The 22706-nt window shown below is 33.4% G+C and overlaps 1 protein-coding gene and 1 long non-coding RNA gene across 11 annotated transcripts; one reads left to right on the top strand and one right to left on the bottom strand.

The window, feature by feature from the left end:
- The first annotated feature begins 6286 nt into the window (after window positions 1-6286).
- On the top strand, window positions 6287-12575 carry LOC132286413 (uncharacterized). Of its 10 annotated transcripts, none has more exons than XR_009472779.1 (7): window positions 6287-6733; window positions 7858-7934; window positions 8595-8646; window positions 8806-8927; window positions 9392-10247; window positions 10750-10927; window positions 12194-12575. It is a non-coding gene; the product is annotated as an uncharacterized LOC132286413 (long non-coding RNA). The 10 variants fall into 10 exon arrangements; XR_009472771.1 differs by adding an exon at window positions 11954-12113 and having other exon boundaries at window positions 6297-6733; window positions 7858-8646; XR_009472775.1 differs by adding an exon at window positions 11954-12039 and having other exon boundaries at window positions 6298-6733; window positions 7858-8646.
- Window positions 12576-17424: 4849 nt separating this feature from the next.
- Window positions 17425-18318, bottom strand: LOC132281557 (putative B3 domain-containing protein At1g78640). The gene has a single exon (XM_059783251.1). It carries the CDS (start codon window positions 18316-18318, stop codon window positions 17425-17427), a length of 894 nt encoding a protein of 297 aa, XP_059639234.1.
- Between the last annotated feature and the right edge of the window lie 4388 nt (window positions 18319-22706).

Genomic DNA, 22706 nt, shown 5'->3' with positions numbered 1-22706 from the left:
AAATAGAAAAAATTGACTTACATGTCAATTTTTGTATATCTTTTTTTTTTATATTTATTTTCTAGTGTTTGGCAAACGTCCTGAAATTTTTTTTCTGAAAAATATCTTTTGTCATTAATTATCCAATCTCTATCTTATCTATCCATTTAGTCTAACTATTTCTATTTGAATATTAATAATTATTTGACAAGAAAATGTTAAAAAACTAAAAATGATCAATTGAGTTTTTTGAAAAAGGATAAGCAAAACAAACCAAACCTATATATTTTTTCTGGCAAAAATATTTTACTTGCAAACAAACAAAAGGCAACTTGTGATATGAAATATACAAGTGAAGATATAACCTTTTTCATAGATTTGAGATATCAAAAAAAAAAAAAAATTTCCTCAGTGACCAAAATGTTAGTACAAGATAACTAAATGATTTACACAATATGGACATTATCAAGTGGTTTAATTGGTATAGTTAATCTGTTCTTCAACCTCCTCTCTCTAATTTGTCATAAAAAATAAAAATAAAAAGAACTTTGAATTTATAGATATTTAAGAGTTTGTACTATTACATCATATATTTAATTATCGTAAGTTTGTTATCTAAGTTAAAAAAAAAAAAAAAAATGAATAAAAAATGGAGAAAAGAAATGTAATTAATTAGTAAGGGAGTACATTTATCTTCTCCCTGTCTAAACCACTTAGAAATTGACCCAGCAAAAACTCAGAATTTGCAAGGACAGTCATTCACAAAATTGAACTCGATTTTCAGAAAAGAAAAAAGAAGGGAGATATGCAAACATGTCAATTCTTCTGTTGATAATTTGTTAATCCGACTAGAGTTTTCTTCTATTGAGAATTTGTTGATCTGACTTGAATCTTTGAAGGAAAAATTAATCTGACCATTGAAAGAGATCATGTTTGATTAGAGCAAACAAAGTATTCTTGGATATTTAAACACAACAACCTGTCCAGACTAATCAAGCATTCATTCAGCGCAATTCTCTTTAGCTTAATCCTTATTCTCAATTATTTTTGAAACACATATTTATTTACTATAAATGACAAGCTTAAACAAGCATTCATTCAGCGCATTGGACTTCATCGCAAAATACTTAGATCTTCAGCTTTCCAACGCAAAACCTGATCATTTCACAATTATTCCTATGTGCTTAAGGCCTTTGCTGCTCTCACTTAAGGCAAAATAGTCCATACCCAGATAATAAATTCCGGGTTTGATCACATTGTCACTGTTGCGGATTCAGTACTGATGATATACATGTACTCCAAAGTTGGGTATTTGAAATCAGCCCGCGGTGTTTTTGATGAAATGCCTAAATGGAATTTGGTTTCTTGGAATTGCATAATTTCAGGATATGCATTGAATGGTCTTCCAAAAGATGCATTGGGAGCTCTTTAGTTTGATGAGATGATTTGGAAGGATGGGATTAGTAGACAAAGTGACAATGAAATGAAAACAAAAATGTAGCCCAAGCTCAGCACCCCCAATGTGCTATTTTCAGAAGGAGATAGAATGTTTGAAGGTGGAAGATCCCCAATCTAGAGCTATTGGGCCAATAAGAGGGCCAATAGTTGTGGGTTGAAGAAGCAGCTCTCTGGAAACCCTTGAATTCCTTTCCATCCATAGTTGATACACACATAAAGATAAGGTTAGTTTGCAGACTCTGTTTCTGATGCCTTTTTCCTTCCAATAATGGGAGCTCCATTTGATTTAGTGATGACCAGTTTGCAGGGCAAATGAAGAATCCACATTTCGATTGGAGATTTTGCGAGATTGGGGATGTGAATTGCCACTCAAAAAGCAAGTGTCAGTGGCTCTCTGGTTCTGATACGCATATTAATGGGAATGCATTTGGCCAATGGAGGTAGGGGATAATTTTGTGTTTGGGAATATTGTTGAAAGAGTCCCAAACCAGATGTTAGTCCAGAAGAATGTCCCTCTGCCGTCTTCAATCTTTTTTCTGATAAGAGAGAGGCCTGGCAAAGTGGCTGGAGCAATTTCTTCCAACACCAAGATGTCTGCTTTGGAGCTTTGATGTCCCATAACCAAACATACCTTAACAAGGTATGTTCTACACCAAACAGCCCATACGCTCTGGTTTGATCCATCATGATTTCTCCATATATGCCTTAGAATGCTAGCTTTATTGGAGATTTCAAGGCTTTGAAATCCATAGATTTCATGCAGAAAAAGGCAAGAATATGCCATTTTCTATTCATTCCAGATACGGCAATTGCCCAAAACAGAATTTTGTCCACATTTGTACAACAACAGTGTATTTTAGAGAAGTTTAGCAAAATAATGGACTTTGTTGTTGCTTCTAAAATGATCTAAAACAACATATCTCTATTAGTATATTATTAAGTGCTTGGTTTTATTTTTAGAAGGCAAAATATACAAAATGATGTGGAATACTAGCTTTTCAAGACTGACATATTATTAATCATATTCATTAAACATATAATAAAACCATTCAAGCCATGATACATTTAAAGTCAAGCATGTTACAATGAAGCATTCACATATGACTAGGCAGCCTTTTTGAGAAGGGAAAAATAGAGTCTTGAAAGGTATGGATTCCAGAAAAGGCCAACCTCATCACCCATCTGCAACTTCCTCCTGTTTTTGAACTCTTTGATCCAGCTACTGGTAAGCACATAGCTGTCTGTCTTCCATCTCTTGAGCGTCAACTCATGTTCAGTCCTTGTGTCGAAGTCAAAAACCTTAAGCTTTGTGCCATTTACAGTCCCACAATCTGTGGCTTGTTTAGCGCTGAACAGAGGGATTATATGTTCGTGGGTTGATTCTTGAGATAACAAGAGCCTACATGAAGTATTCACATCACTTCTTGTTAGTATCTTCTTGATTTTCCAAGGTTCTTCATACAGCCTCAATTTTGTCTCTTCTTCTTCTTCTTCTTCTCCTTCACTGGTATAAATAATCTTCTGTTGTTTGGGTTTGGGAGCCAAAGAGCAACATGGGTTATTATCATTACCCATCATCTTCTTGATTTTCCAGGGTTCTTCATACAGCCTCAACCTTGTGATCTCTTCTTCTTCTTCTTCTCCTTCATTGGTATAAACAATCTTCTGTTGTTTGGGTTTGGGAGCCAGAGAGCAACATGGGTTATTATCACCCATCATCTTCCTTTTCTTGATGATAATAGTGGAAGATGGTTTTGAAACCTTTTCTTCAGGTTTTCTTGTTATGCAACGTCCTTCCATGGTTCTTGGTTGTGGGATGCAACTAGTACTACTACTGGACTCCATTAATACTTTCGTCTTTTCCAATGAAACCCCGCTGTTTTCTTCATCTTTCGAGTCTCCGACTGCTGTGTTTTTCGCCGGAGAGAAAAGACTAAGAGCGAACCGATTCGCACTATTTTCTTGATCTTTCGAGTTTGCAACTAGTGATGATGCTGTGTTTTTCACCGGAGAAAAAAGACTATCTGCTTTAAAGAATTGTTTCGCACTTCTTTCATCATCTTTGAAGCCTACAACTAGTGATGATGTTATGTTTGTGGTCGGAGAGAAATCGAATAGACTACTAGGAGCCATAAAGAACTGTTTCGCCATTGTTTGAAGAAGAAACAAGATTAAAGAAAGAGACTTGGAAAATAGTAATTGGGTTTGGGTGATGAAAGAGAAAGAGAACGGTATGTGAGAGATTTAGGCTTAAGACTTAAGAACGAAGAATAAACTTATGTCTGTATGTATATATATATACACACGCCCTCTGCCGCAGATATCATACTAACTTTAGTTTCCTAATTCTGTTCCATGATCCAACACTAATAAAACTGACTGGAATGATTAGGATCAAGAATATATATATGCGCGTGTGTATATATATATATATATATATATATGCATTATACGCGCTTTAACTGGTTGTTTCCTAATGAGTTTTCACTCAGCACAAATGAAAGCAATTAGATTTTTATTTCTTTCCAAATACGTGTGTTCAATGTATAGTTTTACATTATTTGAGGACAGAATTTCTATGCTTGGAATAGAAAATAGGAAAGATTAATCCGAAGTCTTATTTATTTTTATTTTTATAAAAGACTAATAAGTCCATTATTATTATTATTATTATTATTATTATAGGATCAATAATTCTACATTTGAAATCCTTTAACCTCCCAATTTTTCACATACACTACTACTAAATAGAATTAAAGTTTTGCCGTTGTAGTTTCTATTCTAAAATTGATATAAATCCTTTTTTTTTTTTTCCTACGTTCATTTATTTTTTTCCGGTAAATAAAGAAAAACCACGTTCATTTATGTTTTACTTAATTAATAAATATTATGATGTAAATTTAAATGATAATTAATTTAATTAAAGCTTAATTCCAAAAATATTTTGTAGATTTAGGACAATCATTTTTAATATACAAAAATTTTAAATTCTATTAAAAAATTTCATAAAATATTGTGATTTCTTATTGAAATAATTTGAATAAAATTTTATCCATTTGAAAATTAGATTAATTATTTTGATAATAAAAAAAACTAATTGCTAGTAGAAATTTTTTAGAATTTTCAAATAATTAGATATTAGATGGATTTTGAACTATTTAAGAATGCTGAATAATTCATACTCCGTGAGTTGGTTGGGTTTGGATGATTGGGCTTGGAATATGCACGTTTGATGGATCATAAGAGATGGGTCGTGAGGTCTGAATATATGTGGGTCCAATTATATCATACAAATATAGGATTGAACCATGCTACTCCCATTTATGGAAGAAGACGCACTCAGCCGTAAGGGCCATTTTGTTTGGAAAGAAATGGAAGGAGAAGAAAAGAAAGAAAATGGAGGGATATAGCTTTTGCACTTTGTATAAAGGTAAAGTACACTGACACCCCGTAAGGTTTGTCATAAGGACAATATATACGAGTTAAATCTTTTTTGAGCACCGACACCTCTTGAGGTTTGTCATAAGGACAATCATATATAAGTTGAATCTTTTTTTAACAAATGCACCCCTTATCAAAAATTGATTCCAAACAACCCCTTAAAATTATGAAAAGTCAATATTCCTACAACAATTTTATTAATTTAAACTATAAAATATAACTTATCAAAAATATATATATTTAAACTATAAAATACAATAACTTTTAAATGACATTTTTGCCTTTAGTATATCACCCCTCACTTCTGTACATACTAAACCCAGACAACCACCACCATCACAGAAAACCCAGCATATGAACAAACTAGAAAACCTATGGCAAATGAAACATCGCTTCTCAAACCCATAACAAACGAACAGTCATCACTTCTCAAACCCACCACCAAACCTAGGGCCTCTCCCTTAAACCCAAATTTTGCCAAGATTGAGCTTTCATCAGATCCGATTGAAGAATTTCTTAAGATTGATGAAATCCAGTTGGAACACATTGTCTTCGTTGCTAAGAAGTAAGTCTCTTGCTCTGAAGTTAATTTCTTTTATGGAAAGATTTATATCAACTCCACATCCAAATCTCTAGCCCTTTCTGCCCCTAAATCCCTCATCGTCGTTGTTTCCATCAACAAAATCCTTGGATATGCCTGCCAAATCGGGTAGTGTGATATCCCCGGATTTCCTAATATGGGTTGGTCGGCCCACGCCCGAATACCTAGGGATATAAAAAACAAACTGGCAATAAATGAACACAGAATACAAAAAGTTAAATAAGAATAGATAAAACACCAAAATGAAAACTAAAATGATAATTAAATATTTAAAATCCTTAAAACAAATTTCATTAATTAATAAATTCTTCTTATACAACTAATTCTCCAAATAATACAACTTGGGAATTCATATTATGTGGACTCCTAGAAAATCCAAACTGAATAAGTAATAGCAATAGCTGTCTACGCCTTAATACTAATACATAAATAAATCTCCTATGTAGAATCAGAAGAGTGAAGTCAACTGATCTCTGCTTAGCACAAATAATCTCTACACCTGACGAATACCTGAAAAATAATGGTGCACTACACTATATTAGGGTCTTACCAGCGCTTTTTTAAAGAGCGTTGGTATAGGTGCAATCGTACCAGCGCTCTTTAAAAGAGCGCTGGTGTAGGTGCAATTGTACTGACACTTCTGAAGGAGCGTTGGTATAGGTGCAATCGTACACCAGCGCTCTTACTAGGAGCGCTGGTATAGGGCTAATAGTACCAGCTCTTTACAAAAGAGCGCCGGTAAGTGTGAAATTTAATGCGGGAAAAATTGGCGCTTTAACAATATTTCACTTTTTTATTTTTTTTTATTTTCCATTTATTTCTTCTAACCTTATCTCATCCAAGCCTAAGGTTTCTCTTCAGCCTCCCATTCGCCTCCATCTCTATTCTCGGTCTCAACTCTGAACTTGCCCCCTCTCCTTCTCTCTGCAACTCCCCAATCGCCTCCATCTCTATTCTCGTTCTCAACCTATTGCACCTTGCACCACAGCCACCACCATCACTCCACCCCATATCCTCACACCACCACTGAAGCCAACCCCTCTCTTTTTGTTCGAGCTCTCTGCTATGGGTATTTCGGCGAGATCTCTGGCCAAACCTCGGCCTCTCGCTCTCGATCTCATCTCTTCTCCATCGGCTTCGTCTCCGGCCGACCTTCGGCCAAGGAGATAACATTCTCATCTTGCTGCCATCCACCGCTACAATTTTCGGTCATCTTCTCCGGCGAATCTCAGGCCGTCATCTCATCGTTCTCGGGTTGGTCTCTCTTTCGGATTTTTCTCTTCATTCCTTTGCTCTTCTCTCTATCTTTCGAGTAAGCATCTTTCCCCTGTCATTCATATAAATATATATATGAGTTCATGTTTGAAAATTTCTGAAAGAAGGTTTAATTAAACTGTTTTGGAGATTTTTGGAATTTTATTTTGAAATGGGAATTTGGGATTTTAGTTATGTGAGATTTTATATGTTTTGCCATGTTACAAATATTGTGAAGCATAAAACTGTGATAATGAAGACTCTGGAAAAATTGAGAAATCACTGTGAACCTGTATTTGATCATTGGGACTGCGATTTTAAGAATACTTTGATATATATTCTGTGATGTTGAAAAAGGAGGATGGTTAGTGATGATGGGCTGTATTTGAAAATTATTTCTGAAAATTTTGTCAAGGGCTGTGTCCCTAACTTTGGAGATTTGAAGTTCCAAATTTATCTGTGTTGTCATAATAAATTTTTGTGAAGCATGCTTTATGTTTTGATATATATTTCTATGTTTTGAGTTTCAAATTTTTGTGGAGGCTATAACCTTGATGACGCATATGTATCGTATGTGTTGAAAATTTGAAAACTCTGTTTTGATATGCATATATAGTCTGTATTTCAAATTTCCAATGAGGCTGTGAACTGTGGCTATGGAACTGTAATTGTGAAACTGTGATTGGTCGTGGTTTGTTGATATAGTAAGTAGAAGAATACCTTGAGTTGGTTATTTACAATTTAAGAATAGAGACATTTTTCATTTTCTTTTTGTGAACAACCTTCCTTCTGGTATTTGTATAAGTGGAGTCTATATTAATTACATATATAGGCTCTTTTATTTACATGAATGGTTTTTCAAATAATGAAAAAAAAAAAAATTCCTCTTCTTTTGTTGAACTTAACCTAGCACCTTAAGTTAGAAAAAATTCATGTTTTTTCTTTTTTTCTTTTTCTTCTGAATTTTCAAGTGCAGAGCAATCTAATATTCTAAATTGTTCATACAGAGCGTTGATTTCTTTAGAATGTTACTAGATTGTATGATTTTCGGTAGAAACTATCTTGAATTTTTAGGCCCTCTCTTGAGTAAGGTTAACCATTGTTATTTCTTATGCAAATTCTAGGCACTGTGAGACAGTGAGAGCAGAGACTGGCAAGTTATAGGCACCTTGGGAGTGACTGCACTTGGATGGAGCACTTGGTCAGATATCTAATTTCTTGGATGTTCTAAATTTCTAATAGTGTGTGTGTGTGTTTTCTTTTTTCTTTTTCAGTTGTAATTTTACATTATTCAAAGCACGTAGATCTTATAATTAGCTCAAAAGAGGGATTTTATGTATATTTAGACAGCGTACTATAAACTGACATAAAAAGGTAGATACATAAAGCCTGAAGGCTCACACACTGGTGCTAAAAATTTATGCCCTTGAACACTATCATTTCTGTGCTATACAGATTGCTAAATTTTTTGAAATTCTTTTCAGTCCACAAGTTCTAAACAGAATAAGCTCATGCCAGAAATGCTATATTTTCAAAAGGGCAAGAAAGGTCACTACACCATATTAGGGTTTTACCAGCGCTCTTTTAAAGAGCATTGGTATAGGTGCAATCGTACCAGTGCTTTTTTAAAAACCTATTACATAATCAAAACCCAAATCTTTTAGTTTTCATCGCCCGCTGTTCCAGTTCGGGTTCGCTGTTCGCAAGCTTCAGCCACTGTCTCTCAACCCTCAAGCTTGCCCCCTTCTCTCTTTACAACTGCTAACTTGTATGTATGGGTTTTGTTTTTTTTTTTTTTTTTGTTTTTTTGTTTTTTTCTAAATCAATTAATCACTGGCTTGTTGTGATGGAAAAACATGAGGAGGACGACACTTCCAGGGACCAGATCATCGATAGTTACATCAAAACCCTAGGTATGGTTGTTGGAAGGTTTGGATTAATATTTTATTTTTTTCTGTAATTTTCTTATAATTTGATTAAGGCCGCTCCCCCCTTTGATTGATGAGAGATGTAAAGGAAGTTACAGAAAATTGCCCAAGTCAGATTGTGATGTATGTGTGTTCTGTTTGTAGAGTGAATGCTCCGCAGTATCGGATGTTGCCGACGCAGACAAATTTGAATATGCTTCCACTTCCTTCCAATATGACGGAAAAGGTTCTTCCAGTTGCAGCAACACAGTCAAAGACTAGTGGGGGTGAGAATTTTGAGTTCCTCAAACTATTTATGTGCTTCAAATTTTGTATTCTGAATTTGTAAAGGAAGTAAAACTTTGGATCATATATATGTGTATGTACATATATTGTTTTGATATGCACAGGAAATTTGGGAAAAAATTGTTCTGATTTTGAATCTGTAAAACTTTGGATTTCTGCAAAACCCTCTCAAAGTTGAGTCAATAATTGTGTATATAATATTATCCTTTTTAACATTTTGTGTTAATTTATCATGTTTATTCCTTCAATGTATTAAGGGTTTTTATTCAGAACCATGCTCTACTGTGGTGTTATAATTTCTAAATCAGAAGTTATCAAGTTCTTTTAACATAAATTTTCTTATTTTTTGTGCTTGGGAGTGGTTCTTGTATTACCTACAAAATGAGTAGTTCATTTAATTTTCAGGAAGAAATTAAAGTCACTTTATTTTTCTCTTTGTCAGCAGAAAACTATAGCCGTCTCAAATTGAACCAAATTCGACATTCTGGTGAAGAAAGCCGCGCTTCTGTAAATTAGCAGTTTGATGAAGAATTAATGGCCAACTGAGAGTTGATTGTGCATGTGGAAAATTAAAATGTTATGTTTCTTATGCATTGTGATAAAATGTTTTGTTTCTTGTGCTGATATGCTTGAGACATTTATAATGAAATTTTGATTCTTCTGTTGCCAGTTGCTGTTATATGTAAAAGCATTTTCTTATCAAGTTTCAGATTTTTTGGTTGTAATTTTATTTTTTCCCCCTTTCATGTTACAATTTCTTCGGAGGTGAAGGTTTCAAATTGAGGTCATTGGTTACTTAGGAAGGTTTGAACACTAGATCAAGTCCATTAGTGATCAAAGGGATCTGCATTTTTCTTATAGTGTTTAGAGGTTTCAAGAATCTCGTAGCTTATGTGGTACACTAGTACTGTATTTTGCTATCATTTGTTTGAAAGAAGGATAGACCATTAAATTGAATGCGACTAATTTTAGACCTTTGATTTATTTGCTGCACCTTTTTTATTATTTTTTTATTTTTTTATTTTTTCTCTCTAATTGCACGTTTTCTTGCAGCAACACTATGTTATTCCTAATTTTGTGCACAGGTGAATGATGGGAGGACCATCGATCCATCTGAGCTGGAAGAGAAGTTGACCGACTTAATCATCCGGACTTCAAGTTAGATCCCCTTTTAATTTTTGTTTCTCTGATGTTTTTGTTTTCAAACTAGAATGGGGCTTTGAGTTGGATTTTGAAGTGTGAACTTGTGGTGCTTGTGGGAGCTACTTTCTACTCTAGGGAAGTTTGTTGTCTATATATTTGTAAGTCTTCCTTCCTTGCATTCCAGATAGTAATTAAGATAGTGTAGTGACTGTTCTTGTACACAGGAAAATTATTTCATGTTAGGATTGTTGATTGAGACAACATGCATTAATTCTGTCTTTCATGTGTTTTTCTATTTCTCCAGTGTTATGACTCTTAGTTAAAACACATATTCCATTAAATTTTTGATTTGGCTCTATCTTATTATCCTTATTCCTTAATGTTGTACAGATAGGAGCTATTGATATTTAATTTGCTCACCTTCTGTTCATGTAATATAAATCATATTGAACTTTTTTTTTGGCAGTTAACTGAGTAAACTATTTCAACAGCTACAAATTTTATTTCATTTTCCACAAATGACATCATCAATAATTTGCCTCTTCTATTTTTGTTTCGATTCCTAGCTAGCTTAATTTCATTACCTTTTTTCCCTTTCCAAGCCAAAATATATGAACTTAATAGATTATTAATAGATTACCTTTTTGTTTGCTTTTCCAGGAATGATAAATAATAAGCTGACAATGAAACGAACGGTTAGTGAAGTCGAAAAAGTGAGTGAACAAAATACCGAAACTTCAACTTCAAAATCATCCCAACCACCTCCGCAGATTTATTCATTCGCACACATATAAATAAGGATGGTAATGCTACTGATGTTGCTGCTTCGGAGATGATTGTAAGTTTTCATGATTCCATGTTGCAAAAAGGGAGTCACGTGCCCTGAAGTGACCAATTTTTAAACTCTTTGCGGTGTATTAGGGGGTCACATGCCTTGAAGTGACCAATTTTTAAATCATCGGCCCGTGTGGAGGCATTTTAATTTCATTGTTTCTGATCGGCCCGTGTGGAGGCAATTTACTTTATTGTATTTGTTGAAAAGCATTAGAGTATGGGATCATTGTATGTGGAGGCTTCTTGTTGATTGATTTATGTTGTGGAGGAAAAGTATTTTCTATTTGTTGTTTGTTGTTTGTGTTAATTTCTTACTCATACCAGTGCAATGGTCTTTTGAATGTAGAGCAGTGAGATTGAAAAAACAAAACAAGTTGAAAAACGGACTTAGTAAAACTAACCAGAACTAAAGATTTAACAGATTTGAGAGGTGACTTGCCCAGAGAATACTTGTATCACTTTACAAGCTTTGTTTTCTCAGTTGTGAGGAAACATGTAGTATAATTTTGTGTGACACACAACTATATCATGTTCAATGTGAATTTAGAAATTTGTAATTAAAAAAAGAAATTCTCTAGCAAAAACTAATGTAACCTTGCTATATGGAACAAGAGCTCAGTATTAGATGTCTTCAGGCCTTAGAGTCATCGAATGGTAGAAATCATATACGGGAACACATTCAAATTAAAATGTACAGAGACTTGGAATCTTAGTAACTTTCATTCATATGACCCCTTCATATTTAAGTACAGGGTGGTAGAACATCATTGTTTATAGTAACTTGGACCATAGTCAGCACATTATGTTGTACTTTATGCTTGCATTTCCTCATTATCCTTGTATCATTATGTTGTTTCATTCCATTATGCCCATGTTTTGAAACTCTTTCGTAAGTCTAGCTTGATTTTTGTTACCTTTTCTAGTGCTTAGTTCCCCACACAGGATAAATGATCTACTAGTTGGTTCAAAATGTCTCCAATTGCTTCCTTTGCTACTTTAAATGTTGCTGACATTCTTTAATACTCTTTAGGTTCCTTATGTGAACTAGTACTGAAAACATAGCAAAGGAAATGTCTCTCTACTATAATGAATCTGCTATTGAGGAATGATGCATAGGTATAGATGTTTATGATGCATAGAAGATATAGATGTTGAGTCCATTTTCTAGTCATGATGCCAATTCAATTAAGGTTATGAACTTTTAATTTCTCTTATATGTTAAATTTTCATTTATTATAATGTGCGCTTAATGAATTTATAAAAAATGTAGGGTAATTCAAATCAAATGGGCAAGAAGACTTGTTGAAGTTGAAGCTGAAGATGGGGTCGTGACTGTGCTTTCTGAATTTCTTTCCCCTTGGATGGGTCCTTTTTGAAAAACTTGTACTACATTTGTCAAAAATTCTTAATTCTTTTTGTGTGACATTTTAGTAGCTTTATCTAGACAATTTGGATGGTATTTTCATATTGGCAGGTTAACTTGTGGTTGTATTAGTATACATTTTGGCTTTTTGGTTGACATTTACCAGCTTTATCAATTAGTAGCCAATTTCAATGGTATTTTTCATATTGGCAGCAGGTTAACTTGTGGTTGTATTATGTAAAAACAATTTGGATGGTATTTTTATATTGATTTGTGTTATATTGGATGACATTTAGTAACTGCAAAAATAAAAAATAAAAACAAAAATTTAAAATGATCGCTCTACCAGCGCTTGTTCAAAAAGCGCTGGCATAGGGGGAAAAAAAATAAAAAATAAAATAAAATAACACCAGTACCAGCGTTGGCATAGGGGAAAATAAAATAATAAAACAAAAATTAAAATGACCCTTGTACCAGCGCTTCCTAAAAAAATGTTGGCACAGGGAAAAGGAAAATAATTAAAAAAAATTAAAATGACCCCAATACCAGTGTTTCTTGAAAAAGCGTTGGCATAGGGGAAAATAAAATAATAAAAAAATAAAATAAAATGACCCAAGTACCAGCGCATCTTGAAAAAGCGCTGGCATAGGGGGAAAAAAAAAAATTAAAAAAAAAAAAATTAAAATGACCCCAGTGCCAGCGCTTCTTGAAAAAGCGCTGGCATAGAGGAAAATAGAATAATTAAAAAAAAATTAAAATGACTCCAGTACCAACATTTTTTGAAGAAGCGCTGGCATAGGGGGAAAAAAAATAATTAAAATAAAATTAAAATGACCCCTGTACCAGCGCTTTTTAAAAAAGCGCTAGTAATACCCTATGCCAGCGCTTCTTCACAAGCGTTGGTAAAGCCCTACCAACGCAGGCTTTACCAGTGCTTTTTCAAAAGCGCTGGTAAAGCGCTGGTAATTGAATTACCAACGCTGGTAAAAGTCAGATCTGTTGTAGTGGTGGGTCATGCCCACAAACAAGTTTTATTCTACTACATTCCAAATAGAGACCCGATATACATATACATTCTAGTTAACTCAATAATAGATACATAATCCATATATATATATATATATATATATATATATATATATACACACACACACTAAAAGGGCTCCCACTGGACATAGGGCGACCTCAACTTTAATAGTAGGCAACATGCAAAACGCACATATAGTTGGAATAAATACCTAGACCTACCAGGGCACATAACATTCCACTATGTCTAGTTTAATTATACATCCCCAATGCAATATACGCTTCCTAACCATCAATCATGAGACTCAAGCTCATATCATGGCACATATCTATACATATATAAAATCCATCCTATCAAAAGTATAAAATAAATATCCAGCATGTCATCTAACCAATTCAGTAGCCTGACATGAAACCGGTAGGACTTAACTTCTTTTGGTTAATCCGTCTTTAGAACATACAAATAGGTAGGACTTAACTTCTTTTGGTTAATCCATTCTTAAAATTCCCCCATCCTATAATGGTGCATTACTCTTTGATCCAACTACTGGTAAGCAAACAGTTGTCCGCTTTCCATCTCTTGAGTGTCAACTCATGTTCAGTCCTTGTGTGAAGTCAAAAACCTTAAGCTTTGCGCCATTTACAGTCCCACTTTCTGTTGCTTGTTTAGCGCTGAACAAAGGGATTATATTTTTGTAAAAGACAAATAAGTCCTATATTTTTTCTTATAGGATCGATAATTCTACTTTTGAAATCCTTTTGCATTTTAAGTTTTAAAAACCATTTAATTTTGCCATTACAGTTTCTACTCTAAAACTATATAGAATACTTTTTATTTATTTTTTATTTTTTTTGGAAGTTCGAACAAATACAAACTCACTAAATATTTTTACCCCCATCATAACACTCAACATCTCTAAAAGGTCACGACAACCTAAACAATTTAGACCAGAGCCCATTAGTTTTTTATTTTTTGTTTCTATGTTTTCTTATGCTTTATTTAATTAATAAATATTACATTATATATTTAAATTATAATTAATTCATTTAAAGTTGATCAATTCCAAAAACTATTTTAGATTTAATGATCATCATTTTTAATATATTAGAATTAAAAATGGGTAAAGTACAGAGACACCCCCTGAGGTTTGCTAAAAGGACACCTAGATGAAAGTTTGCTTATTTTAGGATAACCTCACCCCCTTGTGAAATTTGTCATCCAAACATAGTCTTAAAACATATGAAAAGTACATTTTACCCTTCATTATTTTATTAATTTTAATTATAAAATATCAAAATACTTAAATGACAAAATTACCCCCAGCCCCAATCAATCCTACACAACCTGATCTGCCGCCACCACCACACCAAAATCACCATCATCCTCTCTCCAGAATTTTCTCTTTCTTCATCCTCCTCCTCCAACTCTGGTATCCCCTCAGCCTCCATCACAGCCCTCAGATCATCATCAGAGCTTTGACTAAACCCATTGACCACCTCTGTTTTCACCCCCATCAAACGGATTAAAAAAATCCCACCCAAAATCAAACTGTGGTGATGGCATCAGTGGGTCCTCACTGCCATGAAAATGCTCACAAACCTCTCCTCCTTCATCCTCATTATCATCATCCTCTCTCTCTAGATTTGAGGAGTGAGAAGAAACCCTATTAACAGTTTACTGGGTTTTCGCTAAAAATGAGAAATTTTGGATAAAATTGAGCACAACCCATCTCTGATTCACTGCCAAACTTGGATTTGGGGAATTATCTCTGATTCACTGCCAAACTTGGATTTAGGGAATTGGGTTATGCTAAAAATGGGAAAATTTTGAATCACATTGAAGAAAAAGTTGGTTTTTGATGAACCCAACAAAGGCAGGCCGCGGATCTAGAGTTGGCGCCACTCGTTGTAGAGCCGGAGGATGACGATGACGCCAACGGTGGAGGAAAGGCGGTGCGCCGCCGCCGCCCATCGCCGCCGCCCGTCGCCGCCTTGTGTGTGTATATATATATGTATCTGTATATACACACACATATATATGTGTGTGTGTGGGTGTGTATATATGTGTGTGTGTGTGACAGTATGTTTGACAGTATGTGTGTGTGTGTGTATATGTGTGTGTGTGTATGTGACAGTGTGTGTGTTTTGGTGTAGGGGGCAGAGGAAGTAGGGATGTCAATTTTTACCGCCCCGTAGGGGTCCCGTCCCGTCCCACCCCGTTAATAATGGATATGGGAACACTTGTTATACCGTTGGGGCGGACATGGATACAAATTTTGTACCCGTCGAGGGTCGCGGGGCGGGTAAGGGTTCAATATACATATCTTAGGGGCCCCGCCCTGTATATAACTATATATATATATATATATATATATATATATATATATATTAATAAGTTATTTTAGCGGCTTACCCAATTACCCATCTCTTATAATCCTAATTTGGGATATAAACTTGGTATTAAATTTGCTTTTGTTTTGGATATGGTGGAAGTTGGAGCTTAGAACTTCTTGTGATTTGGTTGTATTAAACTTTTATTTTTGTTTATTATGTTCTCTGAATTATGTTATGTGCATGTTATTTTTTATTTATTTATTAGGATACATAATTTTATTTATGTTGTGTCATTTCTAGGCTTTGCACATTTAAATAGCAGGAGTTTAAGTTCCAAAAAGTGGGAGAAAAAAATTTGTTAGTGGGCGGGCACGGGGGCACAGTATTTCCTAACGGGGCGGGGTTGGATATGAAAATCCAACCCGTCGCGGGTCTCGGGGCAGGCATGGACTTGATAAAAATTAAAAGGGACGGGGCGGGATTTAGAAAAACCCGCTCCAAACCCACCCCGTTGCCATCCCTAAGAGGAAGAGAGAGAATAGAGACGGGAAAGAAATGGTTTTTGGTACGAGGGTAGAAAGGTCATTTCAATATTTAAATTGGTTAATATAAAAGTCAAAGGGTAAAAATGTCAATTTATTACCATTGGGGTGTCTTTGGTATCTATATCAAACTTGAGGGGGTGTCATTGTCCCAAAATTGACAAACTTTCATCTGGGTGTGCTTTTAACAAACCTCACGGGGTGTTGTTGTACTTTACTCTAATATTTTTTATTGAATTTTTTTTTCCTAATTGGTATTCACACACCCCCGTCAAAAAATTATTTTCATCCAAGAGAATTGGAATCGTAAACTCAATGCTTTATAAGACACCATGACCAAGTTTTTATTCACTTGAGTCAACCTTTGGGTTCAATTTCATAATGTTTATAACTTCTTTTTATTGAAATAATTTGAATAAAATTTTATCCTTTTGAAAAATAGACTAATTTCGATAAAATGAAACAAAAAAATCCACTTGGCAATAGAAAAATTTTAGACATGTTTAAATAGTCAAATAGAAAAGAAATTATAATTGCTAAATTATAAATCTAATTTATTAAGGGCATAAGTGAAAAGTTAAGTGATTTAGAATTTAAATGGAGAAGATTTCAAAAGTAATACCTATTGGTCCTATAAAAAATTTATAGGATATATTAGTGTTTCATTAAAAAAGAAAAAATAAAAAAGAGAGAAAAGCTTGCTACTGTAGTATTTTTCGAAATTTAAATACATCAATCTACCCAAACATACCAAGAACTCATATTGAAAAGAGATGAAAACACTAATACTTTTTTATACATAGCTAAAGTTTCAATTGAATGTGAAACTGGGAGACTAGCTTATAGGCACATCAATTAGCTAGGTTAAAACTTTTCCCATAGACTAGAGGCCCTGTGTTCTCAAGTATGACAAGTAAATGGAATCTACTCGTTAGTCTACCCTTTTTAGGTTTAATAATCAGTTGTCTTTTGTATTAGATATCCAGATTCAATTATTTTTTATATAATTAGGAATTTTCTATAATAATTAATAACCATGCTTTAACATACCAATAAAAACTTTTCAAAACTGATATGCTATCAATTGTATTCATAAAACATATATATAATAAAATCATTCAAACCACATTACACATTTAATAGCAAATAAAATTGACCACATAAAAACCATTCAAATAACTAAATGTTTCCAAACTTACAACCTAAGTCACGTTTCATTCAAACATTCAGATATGGCTAGCTATTAGCCTTTTTGAGAAGGCTAAAATAAAGTTGTGAAGTTTGTGAATTCCAGAAAAGGCCAATCTCATCACCCATCTCCAAGTTCCTCCTGTTGGTGAACTCTTTGTTCCAGTTACTGGTTAGCAAATAGCTATCTGTCTTCCATGTCTTGAGAGTCAACTCATGCTCAGTCCTTGTGTCAAAATCGAAAACCTTAACCCTTATGCCTATCCCACTCCCACAATCACTAACTTGTTGAGGGTTGAAAAGAGGGATTACCTGTTTGTTCATTAATTCTTTTGGTATCAGGAGCCTACATAAACCATTCACGTCACTTTTTGTCAATATCTTCTTGATTTTCCACCTGTCATTATATAACCTCAATCTTGTCGTCTCTTCTTCTTCTTCACGGGTACAAACAATCTTCTGTTCTTTGGCTTTAGTAGCCAAAGAGCAACTTGGTGGTTTATCACCCATCATCTTCATTTTCTTGAAAGTAACAATAGAAGATGGTTTCAATTTGGTTGAAACCTTTTCAGGTTTTCTTGCTATGCTAGCTTGTATGTTTCTTGGTTGTGGGATCATGAAACTACTAGTACTGGATTCCAGTGCTTTCATCTTAGGATCAACATGAAGCCGCAACGATAGTTCCAATGAAACCCCACCATTTTCTTCATTTTTCGACTCTGCAACTACTGATGATTCTGTCTTTTTTACAGGAGAGAAAAGATTATCGAAATTAAAGAACTCTGATGATGCTGTGCTTTTGGCCCGAGAAAAAAAACTACGTTCAACAGAGAACTGTGTTGCCCTATTTTCTTCATCTTCCAAGTCTGCCGCCAGTGATGAGGATGGTATGTTTCTGGACGAAAAGAAAAGACCACGAGCAACAAAAAACTGTTCTGCCATTAATTGTTTGAACTAGAAACAAGAATAACGAAAGTGACTTGAAAAATATTACTAGGGTTTGGGTGATGAAAGATAATAGGGATGGTATGTGAGGGATTAATTAGAACTGCCTTCTTGGAATGATCAGAGGAACGCAGAATACATAGACGTGCATATGGTTATATATATATATACACACACACGCCCTCTAGCGCAAAGATCATACTTTCTTTAGGATTCCTAAATCAGTTCTACGATCCAACACTAATCAAACTGAAGAATATGTATTTTCCTGCTTGTTTCCTAAATCAGTCTTGTACTCCAGCACTGAAATCCTCTCGCTTGGGGTTCCTAATTCAGTTTGATGTTTAAGTTTTTATTTCTTTCCAATTATGTATATTAATGTTATAGTTTTACGTGACTTGAGGAGAAATTTTCTATGCATGTAATAGCTAGAAAATAAGAAAATTTACCGCGAATCCTTACTTTTCTTTTAAAAGACACATAAGTCCTATAATTTTTTCTTAGGACAACAAATACTAAATTTTAAACTACGTACTCAATTTTTCGTTTGTACTCTTACCAAATAAAAGTAAAGTTTTGCCATTATAGTTTCAATTGTAACATTGATATAGAATGCTCTTTTGTTTATGTTTATGTTTATTAGTTAATTAATAGATAGTAATTCAGGGATAAAAAATATATTATATTAAAAATTATAATTATAATTAATTTAATTAAAGGTCAATTCAAAAGGTATTTTGTGGATTTTTTGACAATCATTTTTAATAGAGAAAATTTCAAATTCTGTTAAAATAATTCATAAAATATTATAATTCCTTTTTATTCAAACAACTTGAATAACATTTTGTCCTTTTGAAAGAGAGAGAAAAAAAAAAATGAATTTTGATTAAAAAAAAAATCCAATTGCCAATACATTTTTTTTTTCTTGCAAATACCATATTATCCAAGTGGTTGGGTTATTGCTCCTGGATCCGGGAGTCTGTGTGCATCCTTCCCCTCCTTTCTAATCATTAACATTCTTGCCTTTGAAAAAAAAATAAAAAATTACTTTTTGCCTCTAAGTAAATCGGAAAAAATTATTGATACATAAAATTTAGGCATGTTAAAATAGTCAAATAGAAAATTTTAGCTTACATAACAAATTTTGGATAGAAATTATAATTACAAAATTTAAATCTAATTTGTTAGGACTATAAATGGAAAGTTCAATGTTTTAGAAAATAAATGAAAAAAGCTTTCAAACGGAGGACTTTATTAGTTATAGAACTTATATTCTTTTGTGTAAAAATAAAATAAATAATAAATAATTGTGGTAAATTTTTTTTTAAGAAAATACTTGTGCCATCGCTCTGTGGTTCAAAACAGGCCGGCAAGGTCCTTGAACAATCCAGCCCAACCCATCAATTAAATGTGTCGTTGTATTTGTATTTAGTACAAAAAGTAACTTCTGATACGATTTTAACCAAATAAAAAACAAAAAAAAACTTCTGATACGAAATATACCAGTGAACTTTTTCATAAATTTGAGATATGAATTTTTTTTTTGCCCTTTTTGTTTAGATATAAGTTTAGAACTCACTGGTGCTTAGCGCAAAAAGTAACTTCTTAGATGAAATATGCTACGTGATATAACTTTTTCATAAATTTGACATATCAATTTTTATTTTTTATTATTTTTTCTAGATATATAAGTTTAGAAATCAATGATCACAGCATTTTTTACTGAAAAATATCTTTTGTCATTAATTATCCAATCTCTATCTTATCTATCCATTTAGTCTAATTATTTATATTCGAATATTAATAATTATTTGACAAGAAATTGTTAAATAACTAAAAAATGATCAATTGAGTTTTTTGAAAAGGGATAAGCAAAACAAGCCAAACCTATATATTTTTTCTGGCAAAAATACTTTACTTGCAAACAAATAAAAGGCAACTTGTGTTATGAAATATACAAGTGAAGATATAACCTTTTTCATAGATTTGAGATATCAAAAAAATACATATATTTTACTTGAATTTAAAAAAATATATATATATATATTCCACTTTGTCTACATATAAGTTTGGACTCCGTGACCAAAATGTTAGTACGGGATAACTAAATGATATACACAATATGGACATTATTAAGTGGTTTAATTGATATTGTTAGTCTGTTCTTCAACCTCCTCTCTCTAATTTGTCATAAAAAATAAAAATAAAAAGAACTTTGAATTTATAGATATTTAAGAGTTTGTGTACTATTACATCATATATTTAATTATCTTAAGTTTGTTATACATACAAGTTTGGACTCAGTGACCAAAATGTTAGTACGAGATAACTAAATGGTATACACAATATGGACATTATTAAGTGGTTTAATTGGTATAGTTAGTCTGTTCTTCAACCTCCTCTCTCTAATTTGTCATAAAAAATAAAAATAAAAAGAACTTTGAATTTATAGATACTTAAGAGTTTGTGTACTATTACATCATATATTTAATTATCTTAAGTTTGTTATCTAAGTTAAAAAAAAAAAAAAAAAAAAAAAAAAAAAGAAAAGAAATGTAATTAATTAGTAAGGGAGTGCATTTATCTTCTCCCTGTCTTAACCACTTAGAAATTGACCCAGCAAAAACTCAGAATTTGCAAGGACAGTCATTCACAAAATTGAATTCGATTTTCAGAAAAGAAAAAAGAAAAAAGAAGGAAGATATGCAAACATGTCAATTCTTCTGTTGAGAATTTGTTAATCCGACTAGAGTTTTCTTCTATTGAGAATTTGTCGATCTGACTTGAATCTTTGAAGGAAAAATTAATCTGACCATTGAAAGAGCTAATGTTTGATTAGAGCAAACAAAGTATTCTTGGATATTTAAACACAACAACCTGTCCAGACTAATCAAGCATTCATACAGGGCAATTCTCTTTAACTTAATCCTTATTCACAATTATTTTTGAAACACGTATTTATTTACTATAAATGACAAGCTTAAACAACTGTCCAGCATTGGACTTCATCGCAAAATACTTAGATCTTCAGCTTTCCAACGCAAAACCTGATCATTTCACAATTATTCCTATGTGCTTAAGGCCAGTGCTGCTCTCACTTGAGGCAAAATAGTCCATACCCAGATAATAAATTCCGGGTTTGATCACATTGTCATTGTTGCGGATTCAGTACTGATGATATACATGTACTCCAAAGTTGGGTATTTGAAATCAGCCCGCTGTGTTTTGATGAAATGCCTTAATGGAATTTGGTTTCTTGGAATTGCATAATTTCAGGATATGCATTGAATGGTCTTCCAAAAGATGCATTGGGAGCTCTTTAGTTTGATGAGATGATTTGAAGGGATGGGATTAGTAGACAAAGTGACAATGAAATGAAAACAAAAATGTAGCCCAAGCTCAGCACCCCAATGTGCTATATTCAGAAGGAGATAGAATGTTTGAAGGTGGAAGATCCCAATCTAGTGCTATTGGGCCAATAAGAGGGCCAATAGTTGTGGGTTGAAGAACCAGCTCTCTGGAAACCCTTGAATTCCTTTCCATCCATAGTTGATAAACACATAAAGACAAGGTTAGTTTGCAGACTCTGTTTCTGATGCCTTTTTCCTTCCAATAATGGGAGCTCCATTTGATTTAGTGATGACCAGTATGCAGGGCAAATGAAGAATCCACATTTCGATTGGAGATTTTGCGAGATTGGGGATGTGAATTGCCACTCAAAGAGCAAGTGTCAGTGGCTCTCTGGTTCTGATACGCATATTAATGGGAATGCATTTGGCCATGGAGGTAAGAGACAGCCTTTCGATCAAATGTGCCGAGACATTGTTTGATGCCTGGCAAAGTGGCTGGAGCAATTTCTTCCAACACCAAGATGACTGCTTTGGAGCTTTGATGTCCCATAAGCTTCTAGCCTTAACAAGGTATGTTCTACTCCAAACAGCCCATATGCTCTGGTTCGATCCATCATGATTTCTCCATATATGCCTTAGAATGCTAGCTTTATTGGAGATTTCAAGGCTTTGAAATCCATAGATTTCAAGCACGAAAAAGGCAAGAATATGCCATTTTCTATTCATTCTAGATACGGCAATTGCCCAAAACAGAATTTTGTCCACATTTGTACATCGACAGTGTGTTTTAGAGAAGTTTAGCAAAATAATGGACTTTGTTGTTGCTTCTAAAATGATCTAAAACAACATATCTCCATTAGTATATTATTAAGTGCTTGGTTTTATTTGAAGAAGGCAAAATATACGAAATGATGTGGAATACTAGCTTTTCAAGACTGATATATTATTAATCATATTCATTTAACATATAATAAAACCATTCAAGCCATGATACATTTAAAGTCATGCATGTTACAATGAAGCATTCACATATGA

The sequence above is a fragment of the Cornus florida genome, unplaced genomic scaffold, assembly GCF_030987335.1.
Source record: "Cornus florida cultivar Cherokee Brave unplaced genomic scaffold, ASM3098733v1 CherokeeBrave_3.0.0_Hap2_Chr11, whole genome shotgun sequence".
NCBI classification, from domain to species: Eukaryota; Viridiplantae; Streptophyta; class Magnoliopsida; order Cornales; family Cornaceae; genus Cornus; species Cornus florida.
Note: the sequence above shows the minus strand (reverse complement) of the source record. Positions and strands in the feature narration are given on the sequence as shown.